This window comes from Palaemon carinicauda, chromosome 26 (genome assembly GCF_036898095.1).
Source record: "Palaemon carinicauda isolate YSFRI2023 chromosome 26, ASM3689809v2, whole genome shotgun sequence".
NCBI lineage: Eukaryota > Metazoa > Arthropoda > Malacostraca > Decapoda > Palaemonidae > Palaemon > Palaemon carinicauda.
The window spans coordinates 99614751-99630666 of record NC_090750.1 but is presented as its reverse complement, the minus strand read 5'-3'; the positions used below and the strand labels follow the sequence as shown (position 1 = coordinate 99630666).

The following is a 15916-nucleotide window of genomic DNA, read 5'->3' as shown; positions in this document are numbered from 1 at the left end:
TATTTCTTTTTAAAGTTTATATATGAAAGAACTATTCTAATGTTGTTAATGTTCTTTAAATATTTTATTTAAATCGGTCATTGCTTCTTTTGTAATTTACTCATTCCTTGGCTCCTCACCTTACTGGGCTATTTTATTGTTTTTTTTTTTTTGAGCCCTTGGGCTTATAGCATCCTGCTTTTCCTAACCGGGTTGCAGATTAGCTTGTATCAATAATAATAATAATAATAATAATAATAATAATAATAATAATAATAATACATTGAGTAAAGTGCGTTACATGTCGGAGGTATAAAAAAATAGGACATTTTAAATAACTAATTTTATTTAGCAAAAATCACAGGCATTTATATGCCCCAAAAAGGATCACATAAGGGTGAAATTTGCTTGCGTATATTCAACGGCATTTCTCGGTCAAGTTGAGTGTTGCTTCGTGCTCTCTAGTCGTTACAGTTAGTGAGGTACTTGAGGTTGATAATATAATAACTGTAATGAAAATTAGTTGAAATTTGTCAACAATGGTTGAAATTAAATGGCTTTTGTCTTTTTGGTTTCTATGCACGTTTTGTGGAAGAAAGAGAGAGAGAGCATTCGCTTTTATTTAAATGTGCGTTGCTTGTTGCACTCACTTTCCACGGCTCTGCTTGCCCTGAAGCAGACATGCATGGCATATGCATCAGTGCCGTAGCCAGAGGTGTCTCAAAGAGGGGGCGGGCAAGCATGGGGCAAGGTCATATTTGAAGGGGGCAGCCCTATGCGAGGCTGAAAGGGCCGAAACCCTACGGCAGGGGTCCTCCGCTATCAATTTTGTCTTTCAAGTGTCACCAGTAGTAACATATCCACATAATTTGCAATAGTATTTAAGTTTCAATTGTACAATTTTCAGCTGCACTGCTTTATATGTCCGCCTATGACCATATCCAAATTTACTGTTTTTATTTAATTAGTAACAAATAAGTGTAAATTACTGTACGATTTCTGACTCCATCTAGTATGCATTAAATAACACATGTAGATATCAGCGTTGAGAGCTCTGTATAACTTACAGACTTTAATCGCATAATATAGATGTACAATAATTTCAGTAGAGATATTAAAACATACGACATGAAACTTTAAATTCTGAGAAGGGGGCCCCCTTGGCTACGCCATTGATATGCATTGTAAAGAAGAATGCTATGGAAGCTCATCTGATATACTGTAGATATTCAACGAGATGAAATGTGGTGGAACCAATCAGGAGAGCCAAGAACATGCCAGGGATGGGGAAGAGGAGTGTGGGGGCATCGGAGGATTTGATGGATAAATGTGGTGAGGAGGGACTAGGCGAAAATGTGACGGGAGTGGAGAAGGAGTTGGTATAAAAGACAGCTCTCGAACAATTAACTTTATTTAGAGTCGATACGTAAATTGGACCCCAATTTAGTGGCCTGGTAGGTGAATATAATACCATGTCTGGTAGGAAGGATGCAACCTACAGGAGCAGACATCATGAGCAGTTACTGAAAGCGCAGAAATCTTTCTTTGAAAAGGTGAAATAACTCTCTGTAGTGATGCACGAGATGGGCAACCCATTCCAATCAGCCTATCTGCTGCTGCTAGACACGAAGAACATTGGCAGACCCAACTTTAGCTGAAATATCATTTACACAAAACTGCCATCACAAAGAGCAGTTCCAATCCTTCATGGAAGGCTAGAGGATGAGTGTGACAACCCTGTCAATCATCCAGTAAAGAAAACCCCATTTCTTTGATATATTTCATAAGGAGAAAATCTTCGAAGACACCTGACGATTACTCTCACGACTGTCCCTCTTCTGCCATAACAGGCAGTGTGGCTTGCAAGAATTCTTCAAGCATGAGAGCTAGTCACAACGTGCCTCCCTCAGTGACAATGACAAGTTTATCTTCATTATCTTCTCCTAGGCCTATTGACGCAAAGGGCCTCTGTTACATTCCGTTCTCATCATCTGTCTTCTATTTATTTTCAGCCCAACTCATGTGATATTTCATGCATTCTGGTAAGCAAGCATTGCAAATCCTGTGGTGCTCTGCTAACAAGGACAGCATCATCAGCATATGCTAGGTCTGCTAAATTCCTATCACCAATCCAGTCCAATCCTTCTCCACCATCTCCAACTTCTACTCATTACAAAATACATGAGGAGGATAAACAACATAGGTGACAACACATTCGCTTGGAGTACTCTGCTGTTCACTGGAAATACATTTGATAAGACTCCATCAACATTAACTTTGCACTCGCTATGCTCATGAACTAACTTAAATTTACATTTTCAACAGGAATTCCATAATAACGCAGTACTCTCCATAAAATTGGTCGGTGCACACTATCAAAAGGCTTTTTCACAGTCCACAAATACCATCAAAAGTGGACTTCTATATTCTACGCATTGCTGTACAGCATGTCTCAAAATGAAAGTTTGGTCAGTGCAACTTCTACTTTTTCTAAATCCTGCTTGTTCATCTCTCAACTTTTCATCAATCTTTCTCTCCAGTCTCTTTAGAATAAGCATACTATTTATTTTCATAACTGACGTAATTGTTATGGCTCTGTAATTATTGTAATCAGTCAGGTCTCCTTTTTATGCCATTGTATCCAGGGGCTTTCCATCTCTTCAGTATTTTGAGGATAGCCTCAACTTCAAACACACTGAATTCATTCATGGGTACATCTAGGTCTTCATCAGCTTCAGGTATATCAATCAAATTACTTCCTTCATACGTGTCAGAAATCGCAGTAGGTTGAAGTTTTTGAGTCGCAAGTGAACATTCCAGACAGAGAACCAAAGGCAGATGCAATTATCAGTGATGGATTAACACTTATCAATGCCTTACCTCCAAGTACTTCAAAGACATTTCATGACTATGCTTAGAAGACCTTATCCCAAAAGGGGAATATTATGGCGCCAGGCACAACAGGGTGGACATATTCTTTAATGTACACAAGATGTTAAGTTTGAAATCCGATATGAGGTCAACAAGGTGTCAAGTAAGGAGAAAAAGAGTGGTAGGAACAGGTAAGACACCCAGCAAAAATTCTTTCAGGATGCAAGAACTAAGACTGAGATGTTTCATTTCCTTGCAAACATCAGTGAAGCAGAGATGATAAGCGCAGTCATTATCACACAAGGAGACTATGCCATTAGCAACACAATGCAGTGTCCCCATGTTTTGTGGAAGCTAACACTCTAATATTTATACACGCCATGGATGCAATGACTAATGGGGGATAGTCTAATATCCTTAAGGGTAATGACACTGACGTGCTGGTCTTAGCAATATCTGTGCTGCTATCCTTTCAGGAAATAGGTCTTGGGAAAATATGGATTGCCTTTGGCCAAAAAGATAAGATTGGGCGGATTCCAGTCCAACAGTTGTTTATGCAATAAGTCTTGAATGGATCCCAAATATTCATGCATTTACTGGAAGTAACGTATTGTCTGCCTTCCATGGTAAAGGAAGAAATCTACATGGCAGATTTAAAATTAATTTGATGATGCTTCTGAAATATTCACTAATCTCATACAGCATCCAAGACTGATTCGTGATCTTGACCTGCACAAGCTGAAGAGAATCGTTGTCCTTATGTATGACAAATGAAGTTCATTTGGTAGTGTAGATGAAGTAAGACTAGACCTCTTTCCCCACAAGCACAGGCCAAACAACGTAATTCCACCAGCACAGGCACCCCTCACAGTACAGGCAAAATGTGCAACCTATGAGGCTAGGTCATCTGTGACTAGCAACCATTTCTAATCCACACACAAGTCAGTCCTGCTGAAAAGGGGTCGATACAGGAAGGAGAGACCTTGCAGATGTGTTGGAGAACAATAACCCCTATTGCATCGACCGACAGGAATTGACAAAGTGTTCCTGTAAGAAAGGCTGCAAAGGAAAATGCAAGTACTTACAGTGCGAACTCCTCTGCACATTACTTTGCGGCTGTGCATGAGTAGTAGCGCCTGGAGGACCAGTGGCATTCTTTGAACATTGTGGTACAACGTTTACTAACTATATATATATATATATATATATATATATATATATATATATATATATATATGTATGTATGATTTATATATATACACACATATATATATATATGTATATATACATACAATATATTTATATATATATATACATATGTATGTATATATATATATATATATATATATATATATATATATATATACAAATAGATAAAAATGTAATAAAACAGTTAATCTAGTGGCCATCTTGACCAAAAAAAAAAGGTAAAATCTTGAAAAATATGTCACTTTACTTTATAAACAATAAAATCTGGATAAAAAAAAATGTCCTTTTACTTTATAAACATTGCAATCTACTTCAGAAGGCTTGAAAACATAAGAATCTATATTTAGATCATGCATATCGGACAAGTTCAAATACTAAGCAAAACATGAACTTGGGGCGACTAATTTGGCGATCATCTTGAAAAATTGCTGCCTTGTTAGATTTAATTAATTTCACTTTTAAGAGTAAATTTGTGAATTTTGATGCTTGTATCACCATTTGCACAATTCATCTAAAAACTTCTGGTATCTCCTGTACTACTCATCATTATATGCACCACAATTGAAAAGGATGTTATTGATTCCGTATACTGCATATAATTTATTTGATGAAAATAGAGGATGTTATTGATTCCGTATACTGCACATAATTTCTTTGATGAAAATAAAGTGAAAAATTAGGCTATAACAGTTTGGTAAGTAGAATTTGAAATGTTTTGGCAGTTAAAACCATCAAAATTTCCACTTTCCTCGTTATGAATGAGAAAATCCCAAAACAAAGAGCAAGACAAATATACATGAGGGGAGAAAACATTACCTTTGCCTCTACCATATGATTGTAACTGCAGGTTGTTGAGGGGCCTCCCGTAGTCGCCATCATATAATTGGCCAATGCCGTAACGGAGAAGACCAGGTCCTTTCAGGCCGTCGTAGGAATCGTCACCCAATAGGAATCCAGGGTCACGCGTGCCTCCATCTATGGTGGTATAGCTTATAACACCGCCTGCAATTAAGCAAATGTAAAATAAAGATAGTGACTTATCTTTATCTTTAATACGAACATACTCGAAAACGATCATTCACATTCCTCTTGCTTAAGCTCTCATTTCGCTCCTATTACATGTTGGTGAATGGCTACTTAGTCTGTCAAAATTTCTACTACTGATGGTTGCAACTTTCAAAAGGTAAATATTAATACTCAAAATGATCGATTTTCTCTGCCATGGAAGAGATAGACAGGGTAATGTTACCTAAAAGAATGCGGAGATTTCTCGCTCACAATTTTGAAGTAAAAGCAGAAAAAATTTATTTCACCCATCCTCTCTCTCTCTCTCTCTCTCTCTCTCTCTCTCTCTCCTATAAGATCTTAAACTCATATTTTAAGGGATACAGAACACAGCTAAACTTACTGGAGAGAGAGAGAGAGAGAGAGAGAGAGAGAGAGAGAGAGAGAGAGAGAGAGAGAGAGAGAGAGAGAGAGGATGGGTGAAACAAGTGTTACAATATGGAGGTCTCTCTCTCTCTCTCTCCCCCCGTTAAGATCTTAATTTAATAATCTAAGGGATACAGAACACAGCTAAACTTACTGGAGAGAGAGAGAGAGAGAGAGAGAGAGAGAGAGAGAGAGAGAGAGAGAGAGAGAGAGAGAGAGAGGGGGGGGGGTTGTAATGAAATGCATGATAATAGGCTGTCAGTTGAGCTTTCAATCATAACTGACAGTGCGATGTGGGCATTATCTAGATCGCATATTAAGAGGCCGAAACAACACAGCGAAACCTTTGAGGTTTACAAGTTTATAAGTCACCATTAAGAAAATTAACATCGTTAGTATCATTATGGTAAATTCACGAAGGTGGCCTACCGGTATTGCATAATAAGTCAGTGAGTGCAAATTGTAATTAGTCGTATAAAAAAGGTCCAAAAATATGTGATCCAGATCAAAAAGTGGTGAAAGTTTCAGTTCAGGCTAAGTTTTCTCTTGCTTAAGGGTACACTCGGGATACTATTCTATCCTATTTCTCTTCTTTTGGTTTTATTAGTTTTTTTATAGTTTATTTAGGATATATTTTTGACTTTGTTACTCTTCTCAAGATATTTTATTTTTCCTTGTTTCTTTTCCTCACTGGGCTATTTTCCCTGTTGGAGCCCTTGGGCATATAGCATTCTGCTTTTCCAACTAGGGTTGTAGCTTAGCAAGTAATAATAATAATAATAATAATAATAATAATAATAATAATATTCTATTCAATTTCTTTTTAGCAATCTGCTTTCATGTCAGGAAATCGCATCTAAGGTTGTTTCCTCATGAAAAAAAAGAAAAAAAAAAAAAAAAAAAAAAAAAAAAAAAAATTCTGGGGGAGGACCCGAGTCGTCATTGCCATTACAAACTTTAGTCTTTTTCACCCTGCCAACAAAAACGCTCCCATCATATTGTATCCTTTATTTTTTTGAAAGAATTCTAACAAATACTTTGCTATATCTTCAATTTGGAAGTAATTCATAAATGAGAGAATCATAGTAGATATGAAATATAGAAAATGACTTGATCAAATATCTTCATCTAAAGTAAAATTGAAAGTGAAAAAAAGGAAAATTATTAATAACAGTAAATATTATGATCGAAAATGTCATTCAAACTTGGAATTAGATAATTTCAACATGAATATAATAAATAAAATAGCTAGTGAGTAAATTCCTATTTGATTAAAATGTATTCTTATCAAACAAAAGTATTTGACAAAATGCATAAAAAACATAGTACTGTAATACAAATCATATTGCAAATAAGAATATATATATATATATATATATATATATATATATATATATATATATCAATGAAATATGTATGACATTTCTTATTCTTAAACAAATTTATTTTGAAAATCTATATTGACATTTTTTTCAGTGTTAACAACAGATAAATTGAAAATATTTATAGAAAAGTGTGCAAATGTCAAGTTACATTGGAAAATACTTTTGCATTATTGCAAACCATAATAGGCCTATGAGCGTTATGTTAATTTTATTAAGTATTATGGCATTTAATAACAAAATATAAAATTCAGAGTTTAAAATATGATACACACACACGCACACACACACACACACATATATATATATATATATATATATATATATATATATATATATATATATTTGTAATATATATATATATATATATATATATATATATATATATATATATGCATATATATAAACATATACATATATATATATATATATATATATATATATATATTACAAATATATATATATATATATATATATATATATATAAATATATATATATGCATATATATAAACATATACATAATATATATATATATATATATATATATATATATATATATATATATATTACAAATATATAAATATATATATATATATATATATATATACATATAAATATATATATATATATATATATATATATATATACATATATATATATATATATATATATATATATATATATATATATATATATTACTGGCCAGACAGTAATGCATTGGATACACCTCTCTGGTTACGGCTTATTTCTTTTTTTACCTACACATACACCGAATAGTCTGGCCTAGTCTTTACAGATTCTCCTCTTTCTTCATACACCTGACAATAATGAGATTACTAAATACTTCTTCACCCAAAGGGTTAATTACTGTACTGCAATTGTTCAGTGTACTTTCCTCTTGGTAAGGGTAGAAGAGACTCTTTAGCTATGGTAAGCAGCTTTTCTAGGAGAAGGACACTCCAAAATTAAACCATTGTTCTCTAGTCTTGGGTAGTGCCATAGCCTCTGTACCATGGTCTTTTACTGCCTTGAGTTCTCTTGCTTGAGGGTACACTCGGAGACACTATTCTATCTTATTTTTTTCTCTCTTCCTCTTGTTTTTTGAAATGGTGTGTTGGGTAGGCTTAATAGAAGGGCCATGGATGCCTGGTGGTTTATCAATAGGTTGTCTTTTCCTTATCTGATTCTTTTTCTTCTCAAAACCATCCTTACTGTCCCCCCTTCAGTTGAAGTGGCTATCCTGGAGGGTATTTAGCCTTGCATGGTGTATCGGCTCCTCCATGCTGACCAGTTTTTACGACTTTACTATAGTCTATGGGTTTGATCAATCACTTTATTTATAATTCTGTACATATTGTTTTTGTTATAATTCTTGTTAATCTAGTTTTAAAGTATGATGTCTCTTTTTTTTATTACTAATATTTCTTAAGCTGTCTGGATTTCGTCAATGTCATCTTCTGTATTGCAATATTCGTGGTCTTCATGCAAATATTCATTACCTTACAGTTGCGTGCAGACAGTATGATATTCTTTTGTGCTCTGAAACTTTGGTTTCTGATATGAGGCACTCATCTGTGGTCCTTATAACAGGTTTTAAGAAACCATCCCTAGGGGCAGGGGAATGGCGGTGAATATTAGGACCGAGTACCCTGCTTCTCATAAGTCCTGCTATCAATGTGGGTGTCATGAGATTCAGGTAATAAAAGTTTGTGACAGGCATAACAACTTTTATTTGTGTTCAATGTACCGGAATCCAGACATGGATGATTCTGTCTTCGATTGTCTTCTTACCATTATGGCTAAGATACAAGAAGATGATAGAAAGGCTTCTTTTGTCTTTGTTGGTGATTTTAATGCTCACCATAGGGAGTGGTTAAGTTCTATCTCTCCTACCGATCGCCATGGCTTAAGAGCTTTAGACTTTGCCTCTGAATCAGGCTGTGAGCAAATCATAAATGAAGCTATTCACAGGTCTGGTAATTGCTTGGACCTCGTATACACTGACTCCCCTGGCGTTATAGCTAATAAGGTTGGTTCACCAGTCGGGACATCTGATCATGCCTTAATTTCATTAGTTGTGAAGACTGAGCAGCCTGTCCCTGATATATCATACTCTTGTAAAATTTATATGAAATCCCAAGCAGACTGGAATGGGATTTTGCATGATCTTTTGTGCTTGAATTGGTCACAATTATATAGTAGTGTAGATAACTGTTGTCCCTTTGAATGAGAAGCTAGTCAACATAATTAATAGGCGTGTCCCTTCTCGTACCGAGTGAAGAACAAACTGTAGTTCAATGATGATTGTAGACGTGCTTATTTGGAGAAGCAGGAGGCCTATCATCTTTGGAAGGGTAACAGATCAGATTTGACCTGGAATAACTATACTCAGCTTAGAGCTTTTGCTCAGTAAGTTTATACCTCAACTGAAAAGGAATACAATTTAATCATAAAAGAAACCCTTAAATCTGCACTCTTTGGTGTAGATGCAACAGTTCCTCCATTGCTTAAACCAGATGGCTCAGTCACTCACTGTCCAAAGGAAAAGGCAACCCTTTTCGCTGATGTTTTTGACAGTAAACAGAGTAATGAAAAACTTGAACTTCCTCATTCCTGTTTTCCTGAGGCTAAATTAACTAGTTTAGCTTTTCGATCTCGTGAAATTAAAGCTCTGTTGATGGACCTTGATGCTTAGGGAGGTGTAGACCCAAATGGTATTTTTCCTTTGTTTTTTTATAAAGACTGCAGATTTATTAGCTCCAAAGTTGTCAGTTATTTTGCGCAAGTTAGCAAGAAGAGGAGCATTTAGCACTTGTTGGAGATTTGGTAATGTTACTCCACTATATAAATGTGTTTGTGGTAGCTCAAGACTAAATGATTACCGCCCAATTTCCATAAATACCATATCTAAAGTTTTTTAACGTCTTCTGGCAAACGTCTTAATGAGTTTGCTGAAGGTCATCATCTATTCCTAAGTTTGCAAATTGGTTTTCGTAAAGGGCTTGGAGCATGTGATGCCCTTCTTACAATCTCCAACGCTGTACAGAAATCCTTTGATTGTGGTCAAGAAGTTCGTATGATTGGCCTTGATTTTAGTGCTGCCTTTGACTGTGTTAATCATGAGGCTTGTGTTTTCAAACTCAAACAGTTGAGAGTGGGTGGGTCGTTTCTTAGCATTATTATTGAATTTTTATGTAATAGATCTCCAAGAGTTGTGGTTGATGGGCATCATAGTGAGTATAAGTATGTGATATCTGGTGTTCCACAGGGTAGTGTTCTTGGCCCATTACTTTTCATACCATATACACATGACATGTGGTTTGGCCTAGAAAACAAGTGTGTTGCATATGCAGATGATGCTACTCTCTTTGCATTAATTCCATCCCCTGAATGTAGATCTAGGGTTGCTGAATCCCTTCATAGGGATCTAGCTAAAATTAGTGCATGGTGCAAATTATGGGGTATGAAGTTGAATCCTAACAAAACTCAAAGTATGATTGTAAGTAGGTCAAGGACAGTGGATCCTCAACATCCAAATCTCAGTATTGATAATGTTTCTTTAACTTTGTATGACTTAAAATTTTAGGTGTGATTCTCGACAGCAAATTTACTTTTGAGAAACATAATAGGTATGTTTCTTCTTCAATTACACAAAAAATTGGCTAATTGAGAAAGTCTTTCAAGATTTTCGGTGATCAATCTATTAAGAAAAAGTGTTTTAATTCTTCCATTCTACCTTGTTTTGAGTATTGTTCTCCTGTCTGGTGTTCAGCTGTTGATTCTCATCTGAATTTGTTGGACAGAAACTTATGGTCTATTAAATTTCTTATTCCTGATCTAGATATTAATCTTTGGCACCGTCGTTCAATTAGTTCATTATGCATGTTTCATAAGATTTTTCATACCTCTGACCATCCTTTACATTCAGATCTTCCTGGACAATTCTATCCTGTTCGTAATACTAGGCAGGCAGTTAATTCTAATAGCCAGACTTCTCCATCATGAGGCTCAATACTACACAATATTATAGAAGTTTTATTCCAGTTGTAACCAAGTTGTGGAATGATCTTCCTAATCGGGAGGTTGAATAAGTAGAACTTCAAAAGATTAAGAAAGCTCCCTTACACTGGATAAAAGTGCAAAGAGAACCCTTCAGCAAGGTAATGACTGACATTGTGGGACCTTTACCAAGAACGAAAAAAGGTCACGAATATATGTTAACCTTGATGTGTCCAGTAACGAGATACCTAGAAGCCATACCCGTCAAGAACATCAGTGCCAAAATAATCGCCGAGAAGTTACTAGACTTTTTTTACTAAGTTTGGTATACCGGAAATTGTTCAAAGTGACCAAGAAACAAATTTCACATCAAAATTATTTCAGGACGTAATGAAATTGTTATATGTAAAACAACAACTATCAACTGCTTATCATCTGAAGACCAAAAGTACATTAGAGAGGTTTCATCAAACTTTGAAAAGTAAGTTAATGAAGTTCTGCAATGAAACGTGGAATGAATGGGATATCGGACTATCGTTGATGTTATTCTAGGTACGTAATGCCTATCAAGAAAGCATGGTATGTAGCCCGAATGACATAGTATTTGGATGAGAAGTACGAGGACCGAATAAAATATTGGCAGAAAAAAAGGAAGTAATGTGAGGAAACGGACGAAGGAAATGTCAATGATTTGAGGAAAAAGATCGGCGAGTTAAGGAAATTTTCCCTAAAAGATGTGAAAACAAGTCAAGGATGAGATAAGAAAAGGTTTGGTATGAGAGTACGATTAGACAGTTTACTGTAGGACGGCAGGTGTTGGTCTAGGCATCGGTAAGATTTCCTCTTGCCCACGAGTTCCAAGAACCATTCCGGATTTTGAAGAAGTGCAGTGCCTAGAGCTACGTTATCAAGATACAAGGAAAAAGGAAAAATCTGAGGAAGTCCATATTAACTCCGAATCTGATACTTCAAGCACCGGATTTCAACGAGAAATTCCTTATCCAAGTGGATGCATCGGATAACGGGGTTAGGGCTGTCTTATTGCAAGAGCAAAAAGTAATTCTTCACCCCGCGTGTGTTATGTCGAAGCTGTAAGAGCAGCAACGAGTCGACTTGACAGTTAAAACGAAACTGCTGGCGCTGATCGCAGCGATAAAAAAGTTTTTATTCATGTAAATCGACCACAGAATGAGATTATATTGTACTCGGATCATAATCTTTTAACTTTAGTTAATAAGATGAAAAATGATAATCAAAAGGTTAACTAGGTGGTCATTATGTTTGCAACCGTATTGTATTAATGTGAAGCATATATCAGGTAAAGATAACGTGGTTGCAGATTATATATCTCGTGCTGAATCGATGGAGTCAGGCCAGGAATAAATAATCTATTTTGACGGGAGCTATCTTACACAGCTGGTCTAGTGAACAGTAAATACAGTAGTTTTTTCATGATTTTTTTCTTATTTCATTTGTGCATTGAAGAGATGAATAGCCAGCCTGTAAAATTAGTTCCTCTCGTGTAGATTAAAGTATATTATGTAAATTACGCAAGACCTTGCGTCTTTACTTTCATTGTATTCTTTATTCAAATTAGTATATGTAAATTACGTTATTTTTGAGAATTAGAATTTAATTTCACTTATTTTTGTTATGAAGTCTTACGTAAGCTGTTTGAGAGAGTTATGTGACCATATGAAATATGAACAAGGGCTATGTACGGTTCTTTATATTTCTATGAGGTATTGCGTCATGTTTAAGAAAATACGCAATTGTCTTGGGTACCATGTGCTTTGGAATTTTCCAGAAAAAAACTAGAGATAGATCTCCCCCCACCCCCCGAGAACAAAGGGTGGGCAAAGCTAGCTGGGAGTCGTCGTCTTGCTGGTGCGTTGCTATGCATCTGAGAGTTGCTTGAAAACCCCGGATTTGCCTCTTGACATTTTTATCTAGTTGATAGCTCTGGCGTCTACGATAGGCCCCTCCCCCCACACTCCCAGAGTGAATGGAACATTCTGGAAGTAGCCAAGTCTCTTATATAAGGCAACCCCAGCATTGCAGAGGTAGAAAATCCCAGCCTTAAGTCATTGTCGTCATCCCTTTCTCTCAGCTCAGAGTATTATTTTAAAAGTGTTCAGTTAGGTGTGTCCTCTCCAAAGTGATTTTGTGCCCCTGCATATATCATGGGGAGTGAGTTAAGACGCTGCTGTAGATTTGGCAGGTGAATTTAAATTCACGGTGTTGTGACGAGGGTTGTCATTATGTAAAGATTTGTAAATGGCTTTGTACAAACGAGAAAAGCTTTTGTATCGTGATCTGGTTATCTATTTTCATTAAGTATCAAACTTAAATATTTGTATTCGGTTTCAATTTCAAGTGGAACCAGTAATTATATAATTTTCATTGTATTATTCCTTTTGTCTTAGTCTAAGGTTGTATTCAGATTTAATTTTCAAGTCAAGTGATCTAAAATCTTAAAATTTTTGTCTCAAACCAAGTTTTTTTCAGACTTAATATTGAGCAATTTTATTTGTTTTATGTAAATACTTTTAGTGTTGTAATCTATATAGAGTATGTTAATTTTTGTAGAGTGTATTATTCCAATCACCATCGCTTGAAATAGATTTTGCTCGTATCCTGTTAAAGAATCGTAGCGAGTAATAGTTTTAAATAATTCTTAGGAATAATTACCCAGTTTTAGTTTGAGTGTACTTAGGAGACATTTGAATAATCAGTGTTTTATATGTTGCTGTCTGGGAGATATTTAACCGAGAGTTTGGGTATTAATATTTCCAAGTATAACAGATTTGATGTAAAAGTAAAAAGGTGAGTTTGGAACTAGAGAGGTTGTTTAGCTTGCCAGCCTTAATATATATAATATTAGATGTTTGGTTCCCAGACAAGAGCCATAATCGTAAAATATATTTTGGTGCCCAGACCCGGGAGCCATAATCATTATATATATATATATATATATATATATATATATATATGATATATATAATATATATAATATATATAACATATATATATATATTCATTAAGAAATATTTCTAATACATTAAAGTCTGGATTCTCTTCCCGACCTCGGGATCAGAGCCCCAGGTGTAATCACTCAAAGAAAAAAAAATATATATATACATATACATATACACACATTATATATATATATATATATCTATCTATCTATATATATATATATATATATATATATATACATATATATATATATATATATATACACACATACACAGACACAGACACACACATATATATATATATATTTATATATATATATATATATATATATATATATATATATATATATATATATATATATACAGACACACACATATATATAAGTGTGTGGTGTATAATGTTGAAATATATAAATATTTATAAAAGTGGAAACTGAAGACGATATGAAATAATTCCAGGAATTTATTTGCAGTTTCAAAGATAAAAAATTATCTAGAATTATCATATACAGTATTTACATTATGTAAAATTCTTTTCTTGACTAATTGAAATACAAGAGAATTTCGTAGATCATAGAATTATGCCAAGGAATGGAGCCTGTAGGGGAATACATAGGGCCCTACAGATGGTTCCGTTGACCTCTTCCAGTAATGCTTTATGTGTGTCTCAGTCTGGAAATCAGACTCATTAGATTTGGTCAGACCTCCATCTGCCATGCACAATCTCTTGATGTCCCTTACTCCTAGTGTTTTGACATCATATCAAAATTAAGTTGTGCAACACATTTTGCCAACACCGTGGATACGATACAATCATGAAGATTGGTGGGAGTGTAGAACATTCTGGACCTATGGGAAATTAATGGAAAATATTGATTAGATTTTGAAATTGTATACTCATTGTATTTCCTCATTACACACTTTTCTAGAAGGTTAGTTGAAATATTAGATTTGTAAAAATAATTACCTGGTCGCTGAGATCTCAAAGGCTTTCTCTACTGTATATTCTAGATGTAGATCGTTCTGCAAAATGTCAGGCATCGTGCAGGGTATGGTTTCATCAGATAGATATTTAGTGTGAAGGCATCATCTCCAATGAAAAAAAAAATATTCCAAACGGGTTTTATCTTCCGTTTCAAGTTTCAATCTATCAATGTTCTTGTTTACCAAACATTTCTCATAACTTTGACTTGACAAACACGTCACCCTCTGACTCTGGTCAAAAATTGTACTCGGCATCAGCAACTGCAAGAAGAATCAGAGTTAAAATTCTTGTAATTTTTTTGTAATTAAAGTAACGAGTTCCTCCACAGACTGGTTTCTGGATGCGAATTTGTTTCCCGCCTTTTGCTTCAAGGGTGCGCGGGGAATTTTATCGTTGTTCAAATCCACAGGCCATCTCCTTCCATTCCTATAAGTCTCAGATGGAAACGACAGGAAATCAAAAGGACAAGGTCTAGTAGGACTCTTCTATTGCAAGATAACGTATGGCAACATGCAGGTCTGGTACAAAGTTTAACAATTTAAGGTTTGCCATGTTCTTTTAAAATCTTGATCACAGAAAACTAGTTGTTGTGATGCTGCTGGAACAAGAATTATCAAAGAGTTCAACCGGATATTTATAGTGCGGCATCCATGTACACATGACGCCTTCCATTATGTGAATGATATCCTACATAAGTATATCGACATCATTCTTGATGCATTTAAACACTGCACCCTCTTGTCACAACCGAAAAATAAGAGCATTGCCTAAGCAGAGGTGAACTGTGGCGTACGATGATGTATATATACGTTAATCTCGATTCGCGCATATTAGTAATGCCATAGTACGTCATGGTGTCGTAATAAACTTACACCACATTCGGCTGTTATGACATGCGTGGCCTTGAATCGTCTGTGTGACTCTGGCATAAGACCATCTATCTTACTTACTTACTAACTTACTTTGATGGCTGCTTTTCCGGTCCCATACAGCAGGAGAACCCCACTCTCTACAGGACCTCCACTGTCGTTCTAGCTTGTTTCTTCAGAGTATTTATCGTTTCAGATCACGAATTGTTCAT

The 15916-nt window shown here is 35.1% G+C and overlaps 1 protein-coding gene across 1 annotated transcript in view; it reads right to left on the bottom strand.

The window, feature by feature from the left end:
• LOC137620344 (discoidin domain-containing receptor 2-like) overlaps positions 1-15916 on the bottom strand; it is a 386470-nt gene that overhangs the window by 115910 nt on the left and 254644 nt on the right. The window contains exon 5 of the mRNA XM_068350578.1: positions 4876-5061. Coding sequence (XP_068206679.1) covers positions 4876-5061 — 186 coding nt within the window. The remainder of the gene's footprint in view (positions 1-4875; positions 5062-15916) is intronic.